This window comes from Rhyacophila brunnea, unplaced genomic scaffold (genome assembly GCF_057557595.1).
Source record: "Rhyacophila brunnea isolate RB1 unplaced genomic scaffold, BYU_Rbru_1.0 scaffold_14, whole genome shotgun sequence".
NCBI lineage: Eukaryota > Metazoa > Arthropoda > Insecta > Trichoptera > Rhyacophilidae > Rhyacophila > Rhyacophila brunnea.
This window is the reverse complement of record NW_028232796.1, coordinates 15753150-15771424: the sequence shown is the minus strand read 5'-3', so window position 1 is coordinate 15771424 and position 18275 is coordinate 15753150. Positions and strand designations below refer to the sequence as shown.

At 36.7% G+C, this 18275-nt stretch overlaps 1 protein-coding gene across 4 annotated transcripts; it reads right to left on the bottom strand.

The window, feature by feature from the left end:
- Window positions 1–2773: 2773 nt before the first annotated feature.
- On the bottom strand, window positions 2774–12603 carry LOC147075643 (F-box only protein 17-like). Of its 4 annotated transcripts, none has more exons than XM_085941982.1 (6): window positions 12509–12600; window positions 10621–11093; window positions 8487–8700; window positions 7082–7220; window positions 5633–5807; window positions 2774–3953 (listed from the first exon to the last, which is right to left on the bottom strand). In XM_085941982.1, the coding sequence occupies exons 2-5, from the start codon at window positions 11036–11038 to the stop codon at window positions 5637–5639; spliced, it is 942 nt and encodes a 313-aa protein (XP_085798108.1). In that variant the 5' UTR covers window positions 11039–11093; window positions 12509–12600; the 3' UTR covers window positions 2774–3953; window positions 5633–5636. The 4 variants fall into 4 exon arrangements, with proteins under 4 accessions (XP_085798108.1, XP_085798106.1, XP_085798109.1 ...); XM_085941980.1 differs by having other exon boundaries at window positions 3499–3953; window positions 8487–8715; XM_085941983.1 differs by having other exon boundaries at window positions 3528–3953; window positions 12429–12603.
- Window positions 12604–18275: the final 5672 nt, after the last annotated feature.

Below are 18275 nucleotides of genomic sequence, written 5' to 3'. Positions count from 1 at the left end.
TTTCCACTTAATGAACAGAACATAATTCATCAAACGACATAATATATATCTGTAATCGTTGGTAGTGTATATTATAATATTATTAATGATTGATCGGTTATTAAATCCATTGTGTTTATAAATAAGTACACTTACTCAAAAGTGCAGTAAAGGGGCCGGCGATATTTTCAATGTCCTGATTACAATACCACCTAGATGTTAGTAATCAAACATTTTTAATTCGGGAGAGACTTGAATATATTTTTGTAGTTTAATTTTTCTTATCTTTATATTATGGAATTAAAGTCGCATGGGTATTAATGAAAAAAAACTTCAAAATAAATCCTATTGTTCTTATAATCCTATGGACAATTATTTGTTTTTGATGGAAATGAATCAGATCATTACTGATATAGAAAATAATAAACATTGATTGTCTATCAAAAATAATGCATAGTTGAATCAAAATTTAAATTTATAAAAAAATTTGCACTTTTCCATAAAGATGGATTTAGCGAACCAGGTTTTCCTATTTCAAGTTCAAAGATGGTGAAAGGCAAAAACTGATCTTTATGGAAAAGAACAATGTTCTTATAAATTCTAATTCGGATTCAATTTCCATCAACTTTCAGTTAACATTATGAATATTTGAATCAGTGTTAGAATCGATAAATTAGCTAAACTTAATGTTTATTGTTTAGATGATTTCATATCGATAATTATATTATCGTTGACTTATTAATGGGCGCAACCTTTGATGCAACATCTAAATAAGTGGACACATTAGCTGAGTAAGTATAAGACATGAACACAAATATTCAGTTGTGTTACGTAAGAATGAAATTTATTTGAGCAGAGCCAGATGTCTATGAGCAGGGTCGTTAACAAGGGTGCTTTTATTTTTCAATTGGCATTAATAAGTCAATGAATATAATAATTTACAAATTATTCATAGAAAGCCTATAACAGTTACTCGATCATCAATCATTCAATATATTTTTCAGTATAATATTACAAAATGTAATAAATAATATTCTTCCGGTGTTTCATTGTGAAATATAAATATTATAATTCATTTGGATAAAAGAAAACTCATTTGAAACACACATTGTTGCCAAAATAAGAGAGTTCTATCAGTGTTTTCCAAACTTATAACTTGCTAGTACCCCGTTATAGGCATATATTTTACAAGCATACCTCACTTTGATGACTAAAGGTAAAAATATAGCTTTTCTGAGCTACAAATTGAAAATTTTCTTTTCAGGATCGAATGTAATAGTTTTATTTTCAGGTTTACTAACCTGCTAATCAATAATCTTCCTTTCAGATTCTGATGTATGGGATTTTTTTCTCATGTCGATGACATTTTAAATCAGTATGCAATATTTTTTTTATGAACTTTTCTAATATTAAAAATTCAACCACACCTTATCAAATTTTGACATATCACAGTTTGGGAAACACTGAATTAGATCTTTTCATATACCTACATATTATACGGTACCGTAAAACACCACAAAATAATGCAAGATACTTAATTTATACATTAAAATGTATTTTTAAAACAATCTCCACATAGATGGGTAGGAACTCACTAAATAAGAAAACGGATTCTTTCAGTACATGTTTATATACAAAAGAAATAAAAATTCTGATGTGTCACTGAAATCGAACAAAAAAAATATTTAGATATTTTTAAACGTTACAACTGGTTTTCATATCCTTTATATAAGTCGTCGGAATGCAGTAGATATGATATGATCAAATCATATTTACCATATACTCATTTATATGTGTACAAGCGTAAAACAAAATCATCCGATAGACTCCTCAAATGAAAAAACAAAATTATCATAATTCTTAGTACAAAATGTGAATAGCTTTTGAAGATATCTCTTTACAGAATCTGTCGTCTTAGGAAATTGAGTATTTAATACAAAATTTATTCAGTTTGCTAAAATGTTTAATTTACGATACAATATGCCAATATCTCACTCATTATGTGACTTAAAAGTGTCACTTATTTACTATATGCACTTGTCACACAAACTCGATGGCTTACATTTTCATTAAAAATATTTTAATTGAATAAAATAAGAACACACTAAATCAAATGTCTGTTCTTTACCCTAGTACGTACAGGATTTTGTATTTCTAGTACATATTATTATTAAAAGATAATTAATATATTTATGTCTATTTTGATAATTTACATATTTTAAGACAGTAAATTTGTTAATAAATAATTTTGATATACTTCGAACCAACATAAAATGCTTTTAAATGCCATATAAGTATGTACTGCTATCGCGATACAGAGACATTGATTAACTAACTTAATCATTTGAAATTAAGTAGTTGTTACACTCAAGCAAATTATGTAATTCATAAATAAAATTTTAAAACAACCTAAAATAAGACAATGTCTATAAAATTAATTTTATCGACAATTGTCTGTTTCTCTGTTTTAAATGTTAAATGAGATTTCTCATACATTATCTATGAAGAAGAGTGATATATATTATCAGTATGTACCACTTATGTCATTATCATCATCATCAGCCTGAATCTATCCACTGCTGGATGAAGGCCTCTTCAAGCTGCTTCCACTTCTCTCGGTCCTGTGCATTGCGCTGCCACATACTTCAGCAGAACTTTATCATTTCATCGATCCAGCAACCTCTAGGTCTACCTTGCGGACGTTTTGTACTTCTCGGATACCACTGGATGACTAGATTTGTCCAACGATTGTCTCTTCTTCGAGCTATGTGTCCAGCCCATCTCCATTTAAGGCTTTTAATAAACTCTATTACATCGCAAACCCTTGTCTGCTTCCTTATCCACTCATTCCTCTTCTTGTCCTTTCGCGTTATGTATGTACCACTTATGTACAATCTTTTAATGGTGATACACACAGAACAGGTTTTGAATGTGTGAGTGTCCTACGAAAATGAACTATGCATTATAGACGTGCAATAGTGTGTTGCAACCTTCAAATACATCAATATTGAATGAGAGTCATTGCATAAACCGAGAGCAGTTGCCAGTATTCCACGTATGATGTATTCTTAACACGTGTTTAAGTTTATCTCATATTCCTCCACACTCGAGATCGGTTACTCCACACCCGTTAGGTATTGCAGTTCCCATTATTTCTGAGTTCCCTGGTGACACACTAAAAGCTATTTATACTAGCTTCTATATCCGCTAGTCAACCGCAAAAAAATGGATCCCGCGCGGAATCCAAAAGCTAGCACAAATTGACTCCGCGCAGTCCAATCCGCCGTGTCTGAACCGCGCCTAAGTGTGTCACCGTTAAAATATTGTACATAGGTGGTACTGATAATATCTAAATCACTCGTTTTCATGGATAGTGTATGAGAAATCTCATTTACCATCTAAAAACAGAGACAATACGGGAGACCAGTAAATCTTATTTATTATATTTTAGGCTGACCCACAATAAAGCTGTCTATGGTTTATAGTACAATTTGTTGATTGAAAAAAATTATATTTCTTAGTACTCTTAATTTAATTTATTAATTGTTGAAATGTATTAAGACCCAATGCTTATTAAATAAAATGTTACATTAATATGTAGCATGATTGATATAACTATCAGGTATACTGATTTTGAGCTGTTTTCAAAAGTACGACAGTAATAGCGTTTTCAATAGACGATTCTAACATGTCAACAGAAGTAAAAAGAATTTATAAATAATCATAATGTACACGCATGCATCTCAATTAATACCACAAGAGAACAAGTCAAATCATCCAGAATGATAACATAATTATTTCTTTAATGTTAAATAGATGGCAAACGTTAAAAATGAGACCAATTGACAATCACGTTCTTTCCTTGGTAACATTAAAAAAAATATAACTATGAAGTATGACGACTTATCGAATAGACTAAAAATATCCTCTTGAAATTCTTTCGGATTCTTTAAAAAGCCTCTTCTCCAGATATGCTGTTGAAAAATAAAATCTTTAAATCAATGACAAAGGACACATAATAACTCATTATACTGCTACTCGTTTTTTTACTACTTTTTAATTATGGTGCAATTTTGATATACAAAAACAATTTCTAGAAATATTTCCTTGTATGCAGTAAGTCCTCGACTTATGTGATTAATTCGTTTTGAATATTTTCGTGAAAGTCGAATAAAACTTAAAATCAAGCGATTTTTAAAATGTGTTCGTTTCAAAGGATAGGTGAAAATAAAATGGACCTACACACATACATGAAAACAATCCGTCTCTAATCCTCATTTTCTATGATTTCTGAGAGACTTAAAATTCGTAACTACCCCCCTGTATCTGCACTGGCAGCCTCACCTGTTTACTTTGATGTTGTATAGTTTATTATGGCCATAAAATTTTTGAAACCATCCGTGGATTGCAGTGAATGTTTGAGTATCAACTAGAGGTGGGAAAACTGGTCGATTTTGAAGACCAAGTATACTTACCACCAGTATAAAAAAATAGCTGTATCGAAACTTGTTCCAAAATACTTACTAGTATTTGGGATATTATATACTGTTTGGCGTACTTGACTTTTCAGAAGCCATTTTTACTTACACAAATTGTTTATATAATTATTATCCATTTACACAATCATGCATAAAATTTGAATTAGTTTATAAGTTCCAATTATAACACCAAAAAATCGAGAAACTCGACGTAACGAAACCAGATAAACGCGTAAATACTTATCAGAACTCGAGTACTAGTACCTATTACGGGACTTGAGACTGACATCAACTGAATATAAGTCTCATACTCAACTGTAACTAAAACTAATTCCATATTATTACTATAAAACAAACATGTCACCATTTCTGTCCTTCACTATACCAACTTTACAACTGGGGAGAAAGGGAGAGCAATGACAGTTGAGTATATCATGGCTAGACATACGTATATTATGCTATATCGTTCGCGCGCAATTTAATGTCAATAGTATTGAAGGTCTACCAACAGTACCAACTAGCGAGTCGTGGCGATGATCTCATCGGCATGCGTTCGAACAAGTTTATTGGGCCACACGTACTGAGTATGGGTAGTACATGCCGAGACTTGAGTACGCAAACTGGTGACAGTATTTCTAACTTACCTCTAGTATCAACAATACACTTCTTCAAAAACACTCTAGACTTTCTCCTGTATGAGCATAAGGTTTATTGGAATTTTTTGTTACTGCATTTATCTTCTATCCATATTACAAATAATTTTTCCATTTCTTCTATTAATATTCCTCTTTTCTTGGTAACTATCGTAAATTGCATTGGTACCTACTGATTTTTCTATAATATGATCCATGATTAGAACTTTATCGAGACGGACACAATTGCGTTAGTACGAATTCACGTAAGTCGAAGAGTTACTGTTTTTACTTTAGTTGTATTTAGGAAATCTTCTCTTCTTAAAAAAAATAAAACTTTTTATCAATTCACTTTTAACCTATAACAATTCACAACGATACTATTCAAAATACATTTACAGCTCTCGAATTGTCTTCTAAATCGTTGTGATTCTCATAGTTGGTTTTTCTGGTTCAAAGGTCTCCCAACTCCTGTACTAAGCCAACAGTGCTCAAGTTGTATATGTCAGTAAAGAAGGTTTAAGGATTTAATTCGTTACTCACATGTTCAATCATCATCTCTCGAACAGCATTTTCTTCTGCCGTACATCTCAACTTTCACACAAGCGTTGGCCATTTTGGATCCGCAGTGTCCTATCCGGCACCGCTTATCACTGCCTTTATGAATAAATAGTACGTATCTAACTCCGGGTCCGTAGTGTTTAAAAGTGTGATTGACCTGATGAACAATTATACAATTTTTAAGATATATGATACAGATTATTAACACAGACAGAAGGCAATTTTTAATCTACATAATATACATACTTCTATCCATATTTTTAACAACAAAACCAAGTATGTTGGTTTGGCAATCTCACACAGTCTTTCCTAAGTGTCACCGATTTCTGATAGCTTAGTGTGGTTTGAAGTTTTACTCGCAGACTGGCAAAATATACTTGTGTCGAACGAGCCCTTTAGACAGCAAAGTTTAAGGGTATTAGCCAGAAACACACGGTAACTGCAGAAAGTTCAAAAACTTGACTATAACAAGAGGAAACCTTATGAAATGTTAGTATTGTTGTGCGCTTGATGACATTTCCGGATCGTTTTTAATGTAGTCGCATTGTTAGCCACAGCAAAATTAATAGTTTACAAGTTGGCAAAATCAAAACTATAATCAATACACAACCTGTTATTTTTGTCAATTTTGTTGATTTCTCGATTATATTGATTACGAATAATAGACACATGGCATATTTGTGATTATTCATCTAAATATTCTACAAAAATCTTGGCAATTTTACGATTTATCTCTTGACAGATATCAGTAAATGTAGTTAGCTCAGTCGTAGATAATCAGCGTATTGTCATATTATCGCATTTAAAGTTATAACTACAATTCAATACTCTACTACGAATTCAAAAAATTCATATTTTGAGAATAACAATTTAATTCAATAATAATTAATAGAATTGGCTGTTTGACCGAATCTAAATTGTGTTAAAAATTGGTTGAAATGTTTGTGTTTTTGATAGATGTGGGCAATAATATTGCACTACATAATATGAACCCGCAACACAAAGCGAGTTGAAGGTAACTTAAATGTTAGTCAATGAGTCATCGGTTATAGTTTTACTTTTATAATATATTCAGGCTCTATATTGCAGAGGTTTTCGTCAACGTACAATTTATTCTCCCTATGTGGACATATTTATATGTATCATATTTTTCTAGCATCGGGTATCGCATGGGCACTCTATGGAAATTTACTTTATTTGACTACTAGCAACTACTGGTGACCCACTACAAAAAACTGATAATTTTTGCTGAGGCAAAATAAAGAATCGCCTTATGAAATTTACTTTATTTGACTACTAGCAACTACTGGTGACCCACTACAAAAAACTGATAATTTTTGCTGAGGCAAAATAAAGAATCGCCTTATGTTCGGGTTGGCGCGGTTACAGAAAAAATAGAATGATTTAATTTGGCTAATAGTGATGTCATACCTCCTTCCATCCGACGGACCAATTGATTGGTATTTCCACCTCAAAATGAAATTTCTCCCTCCTAATTTCTCGGTGATGTTCGTTCAGCAAATGCACTTGTAACATGTACATGCATGAGCAGCGCCATCTAGCGGCATAACTGAAAAAAAAATGCCAACAATAAACTTTGTTACAAAAACCTTGTTACATACATAAAAACACAAATTTTATATAAAATTACCGGAATGCTGCTTTAATAAAAAAATTACAAAATCCATTCATTTTATAATTTGCAGGTAATAAATATTTCAAATCAGAATAGACTAAAGATATTGAAATACTATAATATTGTGAGTAATGCGATCTTTTTCATCATTGTATCAGAAAAAGTCCCTGCGCTTAGCAAAATGTCTCATTTTATATATTATATTCTCTGTGAAATTCCAGGAACTACTTATGGCATTTTAAAGTTATATCATTCTGAAGTACTCATATAAACAAAAATCTGATAATACAAACACACTTGTGTGGATTCAGTTCAACAATGAAATAAAAACTAATTATTAGACAATGTTGTTTAAAAATTCGAATGTGAGAAAAATCTTACATAAGAATATTTTTGATCAGTAAAAATAAGAAAATCAGAACCCTACCATTGTAATATTCATTACGGTAATGGTTGAGTAACTGAAAAAAAATATTCTCTGCACGTAAATAAAAAAGATAATAGGAGTAGGACATAATGATCTTTATATAAAAAAAAAAATCTTTTACGCATCCAACACAAGTGCAAGGTGTTTTTACCTCAGTGCAGCTCTGGCAAATAAAGTCACAAGTCGATGGATCAGACCAAACGCAGACTACAGTCAAGACTGTAGTTAGACAGTATACATGTTCAGTCCGGACAATGAGAACAAATGGAGATGCGCAACACTGACAAAATGTCTAATAGACTAAATTGTCTAGAAGCCAAGCGAACTCCACTTAGAGAAGTCTGATTAATTGCTGCATGCTTCCATTTGAAATGTATGCGTTAGTGCATAGATGTTAATGTTGTATATCTAGTTCTGTATGTTATGAGAAAATTGAATTTGAAATAATGGAATCGGTTGAAAATTGTCAACGAAATTGACATGTACATATATTATTAATATGTATTTAAACGAGATAATATCTTCTCAAATACAGCATAACGGTATGATACAGACGGGCCTTTTGTGTATAATGACACAATTTCGTCGAAGTGTGAACTTGCTACAAATGATTCTTCAATGAGAAATGGCTCGCAGCTAATTTAATCATTAGCCCATTAACATTTTTTTAACCACATTTTCAGCTTCAGTGACAATATATTAAAACTCTTATCTGCCTAGAAGGTTTTTCTTCAAAATCTTTGGGAAACGATACCGAGGAATACTTCACCTACCATTCAGAAATACTGATGTCCGGCTGATAGCAGTCCAGAATATGTGGACTTATCCCTTCCTTGCAGAGGTCCACCAATTGTTTTTTTGATCCCTCGTAGTATGAGGTGGCAAAGCAGGAGGTGTATGCGGCGGCGCTCACGTTCCTAGGCATGACCACTCCCACAGGAGGACATTCCACTTTCCAATGATTCCTGTCACTTACCAATCGGTATCCTGTAAAATTGAGTGCTGTAAGTATCAGAATGGATATTAATTGTATTTGTTTGAGATGAAATTTGAATGCCAAACATCTCATTTTTTAGCTTTCAGCTAGACATTGAAGTACATAATGTTTTTGTGAATATTGGGAATTTGAAACAGTTTCATATGGATATAAAAGTTTAATTTAGTGATATTATCACAGATATAAATATTCCAGATTAGTGTGAATGCAATAAATAATTGACACTGAAATTAAAGTCTCGTAGAGATGCAAAGTGATCAAGTTAGATACAGTCGAACTAGGTTATTACAATCTCGGACATAGTAAGATCTCGGATGTAATAAGGAAACATTCGTTGACATTTTGGTTTATTAACTGTTATAACGAGCAACTTATTGGATATACCGGGCTAAAATAATGTTAATGTGTCAAACGTTTAAAAACATTTTGACCCTAAGCAATATAATCCGATTGGACAGGATGCCGCTGGGTCGGATTACGTTTATGACACTAGTTAAGTGTCTAAGTACCTACCTAATTGGTGTTTTTGCAATACATAACGATAATGAAAAAGTATCAACACATATTATGGTTGAAAAATCCAAGGTTTGTGAAGTCCGTAGGTACTGTTATATCCCGGGACCTGGTGGCTAGCTCGGGATGTTGGTGGGACCCGGGATTCACAAAAATTAAAAACTAAATGGTTTTTTTTCTCAAGTTTTATTTGTGTCACTCCGAGTCGTGAGAGTCAGATGTCAACCCTTTGGCTCGCTGCCATAGACTGACCAGCAGTGTTGCCATCCTCCCCTCACATACTCCTTATTATTAATTAAATACAATAATTCTTACGTGCTAAGTACAAGTTGAATATTTTGACAGTTAATCAAGGAATAATGGACGTACGTACGCCCATTGTTGACTAGGTCAGGTGACATGGTTATACCTAATAATTAATTTTATCTATCGGGAGAGGCTCAATGATCATGGATATGACAGTACCTACCAGCGTTCATTACAATAAACATCTTATTTTGTAGTTTATGAATGCCATGCTTGTTTCGGGCATTTTTATGATGGCTTTCAGATTTTTTATTTTCGACTTTTTGTGTTATGTGACCGCTCATTTAAAAATACCCATTCTCTGATATAATGAGTAATGCTTATAATGAGAAAATTCAGTCGGTCCCATCTTCCTCGTAATAACCAAGTTCGACTGTATAAACAAAACAAAGATAGTTTCTGGATAAAATAGTGAAACAGTGAGTACATTTCCACGTATCTAGGAGAGGGCTAATTTATATTTTATTGCATTCCCACATCTTATCTTATCTTGTTGAATCCGGATTCAGTCCGGTTAATCATCTGCTCTCACAAGGTCATATTGATGACATGAGAGGTGAATAGAGGCGATCTTTATGTGTCGCTGAGATATTGCAACCGTATCGCAACAGTATCGGTAGTTATAATTAGATTTCGAAGCTATATTTCAGTATTATAAAATAAATGCTATTGTAAAAATTGTCCATGCTGTTGCGTCAATTGTTCATCGAGTGAGAGTCACTGTAAATGGATAAAAACTTTTGGCTGAAATACTCTGAAAAAGTTTTGAAATTGTTTTAAAATAATTTTCCAATGTCTTACAATCAATAAAAAGGTAGAGTGTAGAGTAAATAATACTATATTTTTTTAATCAATAATAATTATACTTAAATGGTAGCATTTCTCACTGAAAATTTTGAAGTCTCTGAGTCCTACTACTACCTACTACGAATCGGCGCTGGATCGTCGAGTATAGAAATTTTTTTTGGAAGAGTTCAAGACCAGCCAAGGTTTTGTTGTCCCATAAATGGTGATAATAATAAAATAAAACGAGCGACACAAAGTAAATATTATGAATGTTCATCAGAGTTTTTGCAAAATATTATAATTACCATCTTTTAGAAGGGTCCAATGTTCGAATCCGTTTTGTCCAGTGTTATTTTTAAGTAGATTCCTACCGAACGAATCTGTCAAACAGATAGCTTGGTAGATGGGATACGGGAAGCGAGTGTAGCGCTGCGCTTTTGTGAATCGGTGCGGCCTGTCTAGCTCGGCCTTCTTCTTCCAGACGTGCGCTTTGATGATGTCGCACCAAACCTTGCAGACGCACATACAGCTGTTGCTGAGGGTTGCCGCGTCCACGTAACACAGAATCAGGATGATGATCTCTTTGGGCAGATACGTGTTCGCCACCACGTATCCATTGTTGAGGATAACTTGCAGCATATTATATTTCTCAATTCTGCGTGCCGATTTTCGTATCACTGGTGGCGTAGCGCCTTCTATCGGAACCGCTTTCCTTTTTCCCATTTTTATGATTCACCCAATCAGGTCAGGTAATAAATAATAATTAAGTATTTTAAGTCTGAAAATGAATAATAAACTTTAGCCATTAGACATAAAATCTATTTTATATTAAAGCATATTATAATATGTAGACCTGTTTTATTGAAACTGGTTCTGATTATTATTAAATTACATGGAATATGTAATTATTATATACCGCCGATTTATTTTAATTGATTCAGTGTCTTCCCACCAAGTACAGAATACTGTACTACTCAGTAATCTGCCACTCGATTATCCGACAACTACTATAACTAAAACTCTCCTGCGTTCAGACTAGCTACCGGCAAGGTGAGCTATGTACTTATCTCATGAGAGCAAAAGAAGACGTATGTCGAGGCAGAGATGGCTGGCTACGCCAAGGGGGATTAAGGTTGGTCGACCAAATCAATCGGAAAGTGGCAGCACTAGATTGTGTGGGACGGCAAAGGTTTCTGGAGTAGGTCAAGACCCATGTTGTAGAGCCAAAGTGGTGGGTAGTGTTCTAATTCATATGCCCTTGTGTGTTGACCATACTCCAAATAGTAGACTTCAATACATTATCTCTTGAGAATGACCTCTGCAACGAGCTAGAAGCATTGAGGAAAGCCGGAAGAACACTCGGTGACAACCCAATAATCTATTACGATAAGAAATAACCGCGAAAATCTCAAACGCTATATGCCGGAAGTACCGTCACATAAACGAAGGATGGTGATGTGTTATATTATATTCATATTATTAATGTGGTACAATCATGGCTCAAAAACTTCGGCACAAGTCAGAAAGTGCTTTAGTTTGTAATTCAAGAAGAATGTAGGGCCAGTCAAGTGCAAGAAGGTGAACCTTATTCCTAATCAACAAGACTAGTTATCTTAGAACACCATCGTTCTTCCGAGCAGCTGATGGAGATAACCATTATGAATTATTCAACCTCGGTAAGGGATACATATAAGAGACATTAAGTTTTGAGTAATTTTATAGTACTCCATATCGTTTTGAGAATTTGTTCTTGAATTATCGTCACATTATACGACTGAGCCTTCAGAAGAGTTTCTTATTGATAGCAGTTACAGTAATGCTGTAGATTTTCACTGATAGAAAATTTTAACTACATTTTATTGTTTTGGGAGGTCTTGCGATTTTTTAAAAATATGTAAGTAAATAGAAATAACAAATTCAGCTACTGCCGATTGCTGATGGCGGCCATAATCGGTAAATGATTACATTATTAATCAAGGAATAATATAATATTTGTTTGGATATGTTTGCAAAAATAAAAATATGTAATAATAGGTGACGATGTTGCCGAAACAAATAATAATATGTGGATAGCGAAAAACGCAATGTACGTGCAAATAATCAATATGAGTACCTATGCTAGTAACTGTGTGTAGAGAATTAACTCATATATATAATAATAAGCGATTCTATTAGATACTTTCAATAGCTTACTCTTATTTAGATCGCCTAATTAAGAATATTTCAATATTCACAAAATCTTGACAAACACGCCAAGATATTTTATCAACAAGCAAGCTAGATACCATAGATAACTAGATACCATAAATCATGAGAGGAGCTAAAATTATCAATAAATAATTGTATTTTGAAAATAATCTATGGCTATTTTGATTTGGTACAACCTACCCATTAGTTACCTAGTGGTAATGTTTTATATTATCTGAGATTAGGTAGGTAAGTATATTTAAAAAAATATATTATTTAACCCAAAAATTTAGACTATACCTAATTATAAGGAGCCGTATACGTTATAATTAACAACATGGCGGATATAATGAAAGGAGTTTAGACCGTAGAGGTATAGACCATCGTGACGTTCAATGTATAGGGTTGAATAGAGAAGTTAATTGGTTCTTTTCCCCTTCTGATAGTGGTGTATCCATCGTTCTCTGGTAGTTGTCGTGAAATTTAATGTCGACTCACTACGCCAGTTACCTCTCTTTAAGATATCATCTATTGGGTAGGTATATTTACAGTTTAAGGAAGCCACCACTGAGCGGACACTGCCTGGTGGTTCTTGTACCCCTGCTTCCAACAGTACTGGCCTTATCCAATTCCCTATAACTGTCCTGGTGGCTGGTTTTGGTGGTCCTCTTGAAGATATAAATAATTCCGAAACATTCCCACCTTCCTCTCTTCTTGGGTTTGACATGCAGACGAGTTTCCGTAACCAGAATATTGGGTCAATGTTCTGACACGTGGAAGCGCTTAGCTTCCATTCCGATTGACGATGCTTGGCGGTATCTGTCTTTGCGCCAAACATTGGCCATACAATTATGTGGTCACCTTTATCCACTAATCTATTGTCTACTATTACTGAGTAGTGTAAGGTCATGAACCCTTCGTCCCGATGCGAGAAGCAGCCGAGTATATAGGTTGTACGCCACCGGTGTTGTTTTCCTAAGATGATCTAGGTACCACTAGTCCTGGATCCCAAATCGGTGGTTTGACGGGTTTGGTTTTATGCACCGAAATTGACTTTAACATATTGTGTTGTACTACCACGTTGATGCTGATATCTTCAATGATCATCGGTTTGCAAAATGTGGCTATGGCTGACTTATGCACTAGGATGGTGTTGTACGACAAACCCTCCGTGTTGTGCAAGTAGCCTAGGTATCTGGCCAATTCCATTGGTTGAGAGCTATTTTGATCCATTAGGTTCGTGTTACACCATGTCATTGTCTTCCATTTGTTCCAAGCTGGTTTGTAAGTTTTTAGAGTCGAAGACCGCCATCTGAAAGTAAGGAGTGCCCTTTCTTCCACCATTCAATTTGATATCATTTCACCCCACCCAAAATTATCCATAGTTAAAGGGACAGGTTCTGGGTCCTGGGTCCTTGGAGGTGGACGGTTGGTCTCCGCACCTACTAGTGTCGAATGTAGGTGAGGTATTGTATAAGGAGGTACTATCGCCCTTTTTCCTAAGTCCCCCAAAAGCATTGTTTCCAGCTCGGTGCCACTAGTAAGTACTTCCCTTTTGCTGAGTTCAGGTGCACTAGGACTCGTGGAAGTAAGTTTGGTGGGGAAAATATCCACGCCAGTCTGAAGTCCTATACTCGGCTGAAGGCGTCGTGAAACAGCGCGCCACTATCTGTAACGTCTCATGAGACGTATGTTGCAACGACATGTGCTGTTTCGCTTGCGAATAAATCCACCTCGGGAACTCCCCATCTTTGAAACAGGGGGGTGGTTGAGGTGTTGATGAGGTGCCATTCGGGAATGAGCTGTCTGCGGGAGAGATGATCTGCCACGCAGTTGTAATTTCTGCGGAGGTATTGTGCAGTAAACGTAATGTTGGCTCGACTGGTAAATACTAGTATCTGTCGGCATAGGTTTAGGAGGGTGACAGATTTTGTGCCGCCTTCGTTGTTGATGTATGCCACCACTGTTTTGTTGTCTGTCTGCAGAAGCAGATCTGATCCTATGATTGCTTGTACCCGAGATTGAATTGCAAACATTTCCTTCCTGTTGAAATGCCATGCCATGCTAACTGGTCTTGTTTCCACATACCTGATAGGTGGTGTTCATTCAGTTGGGATCCCCAGCCTGTGTCAGCTGCGTCTGTCGCCAGAAAGTAATTGAATGTCGTTCTGTGTGTCAACTTTGAGGATCCTGGAGCCACCACATGATGTCCTGTTAGGCCTGTGGTGGGATTGTCGCCTATTGGCGAGAATGGGACCTCGACAATATTGATGACTGGAGCTTTGTAGCCGTCAGCAATTCAACCTTCCTCGTGGAGGTAAGATGCGAAGTTAAGTCGCCCCAGAAAGGATTGAACATGTGCCTGTCTGAGGGACCAACTGCCTTTTTGTACCTGCGTTATGTCAACTATGAGGATCCTATCGCCTAGAGCCACCACATGATGTCTTGTTGGGCCTGTGGTGGGATTGTCATCAATTGGCGAGGATGGGACCTCGGCCATATTGATGACTGGAGCGTTGTAGCCGTCGGCAATGCAACCTTCCTCCGGAATCCTTCCTTTTACCTGAACTGAGACTGTTTCTCGGATTGGTTGGCTACTAAGAAGTCGTCTAGGTAAGTGAATATTCTCAGCCATTCTTTTGTAGACGTTCGGCGACCCAATTGGTCAGAGATGCAAACATAATTGGAGCGGCTGACAGCACGAACGGGAGACGTGTGAATTGTAGGAGCTCCCCTCGGTAGGCTAGTCGAACGAATCGACGATGTTGAGAAGCCATGGGTACCTGGAGGTATGCCTAGCTTAGATACCAGCCAGTCTTATTTTTGTAAGACGGCTGGAACCACGTAATGGTGAATTAGTTTGAATGGCTTTGGCTGTAGGAACGCATTCAAACGTTTTCGGTTGAAAACATGACATAGGGTCCCGTCTTGTTTCTTGATCAGAAACAAGGTTGAGAGAAAACTGGAGATTGGACACGCTTCTTCTAGAAGCCCTGAGTTCTTTAAGTCCTCGATCTCGAGAGTGACCTCTGCTGATTGTTGCGTTTGAAATTCTTTCCGTAAAGTAAAGAAGGACTTACCAATGGTGGTGTCCACACAAAAGGTATATGGGCTACGGCTATGATTATCTCCAATGTTGGGATGGGGGGTAAACTACGCCATCCAGACTCCCCGAAAATCTCTTAGGCGGCCCCCAATGTTGTTGGTCGTCCAGATGCGGTCACCTCCGCTTAGAGTACGGATCCCTGGTGGAGCCCGTACCTCCGACGGAGAACTCCCTTCTCACAGGACGTCGCCCCTTGGGAGTACCCCGGCCATAATGTGAGTTCGAGGGCCTTCCGGGAGTCTGAGCTCGGAGAAATCCTTGATAGTGCCTCCCGAGTGACGGTATCCTTCACTGAGGACGAAATCACCTGGCGCCGAGCTTGTATAATCTCGACGCGCTTCCCGGTAAGGATCTGAGTCATGTCCTCGCAAATTATATCATGCGTAGTCCCCAAAACCCTCTTTGATTTTTTGGTACAGGCGTTTTGGTGTTTTGAGGATTGATTGCCCAATCCACTTACCCTTGCATACCCTTCCAGAAACTGTCCCGTTGGGAAAACATCGCATTCGGGAGGGCCGCGATGGTCCTCTTCGTCAGATGGTTAGTTGATGATGAGTGGTCGTACCGACGCAACTCGTCATTTAGACCTAACTATACGACCGTAGGTGTCGCGAAGAATTGTTTTTGGGCGTTGTGACACTCCTTGCCGGTCCCCTTGCTGAAATAACGTACGTAACGAGGATACCTCAAACATCAGCATCTTAATCGACGCTCGTACGTTGAACTTTTCCTCCTGTAGCAGTTCTGCTTCGCCGTCTGGTGTCCATTGCTTTTAGAATATCCTCCTCACGGTTATTCAGATGTTGCGCCATAATCACTGATCACTTAACGTTCACTTAACTATCACTTGACGTTCGTCCAAGATATTTTTTTTGATAGTTAGAAATGAAATGTCAGACGCCACATCTAAACAATAAGAAAGTCAAATCCAGAATGAAGACAAAGGAATCCCAAACTCCCTACATAAAAAAAGGACGCGCGGGTATGACCAGTAAATAAAAAGGGAGGAATGACCAACGACAAGAAAAAGGAAATTAAATTAGTAGAATAACACCTCACGCGAAGAAGGGAGAGCAAACCCTATCTCAAGGACTTCAAAGTCAAATTCGAATAATATTGTTATTCTCTCGATCTTGAAAGAAGTGAGATATTTTCGTCGACGTTTTAAGTCTTTAAGTTTAAAAAAACCATAGTCTCTTGCAGTGCAATAGGATGCAAAGCCAGGAGAAATGCCGGCGCATCTTTTCACAGGTATCTATATATATATACAAAGTTGGATTAGTTAAACCATTTATAACTCAAGAACGGCTGGACCGATTTTTATGATCTTTGGTTTGTTGGACCTACAGAACAACTATTAATTTAATAAAAAAAATATGAAGAAAATTCATTTTCTCATAAATTTTGTATGGAACGGCTTTTCACTGATTTCGATGAAATTTTTTTTGTTCGTTTCGGCCTCGAGAAGTTTCCTTGCGCATTATAAAAGTAAGAAAATCACAATAAAAATCCGTATACAATGCCATCTCTGATACATGACAGAAACAAAACACGGACAAGAATGAACATGGCGTTGTTTGCTGGTTCCGATGGTGTAGGTGTCCAACATTTCGTGCTGCATATCAACAGCTCAATTTGCTTGAAAACGATACTCATTGGGACATGACAATCGCTGAAGCAATTGTTTCTGCATCTCCAAGTCAGATACGCACATTATTTGCTATCATTATTTCGACATGCTTCCCATCGAATCCACCTGAACTGTGGAACAAGTACAAGGATGACATGTCAGAAGACATTTTACATCAAATTCGTGTCAGTTCAGGGAATCTCGATCTCAATGTGAATGAGGAGATAGGTACATAGCCAGGGTTTGCTTTTGATCGAAGACATGAGTTTCTCGTGTGCGGCAGTTTGTTAGTCAAGCTTGGAATGCCAACGCCACACCGACAACGACGCTTTCAATCGAGAAATGGAACGTGAACGTCAATATGATCGAGATGCATTGAACCAATTAGTTCGAACGAAACCACAGAAGGAAGTATAGGTACGATACGTTAATGAAGGCAATTGATGATGGAAAGTGTGGCTAATTTTTCCTCGATGCGCCCGGTGGAACTGGGGAGACATTCCTCATGTCATTGATTTTGGCCACTGTTCGTGCGAGATGCGAAATTGCTGTAGCAGTTGCTTCTTCTGGGATAGCGGCCACGTTGCTAGAAGGATGCCGAACGGCTCATTCAGCGTTGAAATTGCCGTTAAACCTTCAAACAACTGAAAAACTGACATTAAACATTGCGAAACACTCAGCAATGGCCAAAGTTTTGGTAGGTAGCAAGTAAAATCATCACCTGTACACAATTCACAATGGCGCACAAACGCGCATTAGTGGGCTCGCACATCAGAACTCGCCGCATGCGTCTTACGACGAATTCGTCGATGTGACGTCATCGTAAACCAAGAAACAAACGTTATCAAATGGAGCTTCGCAGATTGGCCGATGCAACTGCGACTCTGCGACATGCGTCGAGTTGCATTGGCCAAAGCCTGCATGTCGATGTCCGGCCAATATCGACTCTTTTTTTGACATTTCTCTCCAGACTGTCGCCGCGTTCGGAGCAGCCGCAATGCGGCGAATGTCGATATCGCTAGGCATGTGCGAGGTTG

What these genes read in the sequence shown, in the direction of transcription:
- LOC147075643 (XM_085941980.1), bottom strand. Translation starts at nt 11,038, where the DNA reads ATGGGAAAAAGGAAAGCGGTTCCGATAGAAGGCGCTACGCCACCAGTG. An exon ending in TTGGACCCTTCTAAAAGATG is followed by an intron (nt 8,716 to 10,620) that starts GTAATTATAATA and finishes TGATACTTACAG; the next exon opens with CACTCAATTTTACAGGATAC. An exon ending in GACATCAGTATTTCTGAATG is followed by an intron (nt 7,221 to 8,486) that starts GTAGGTGAAGTA and finishes TTTTTTTTTCAG; the next exon opens with TTATGCCGCTAGATGGCGCT.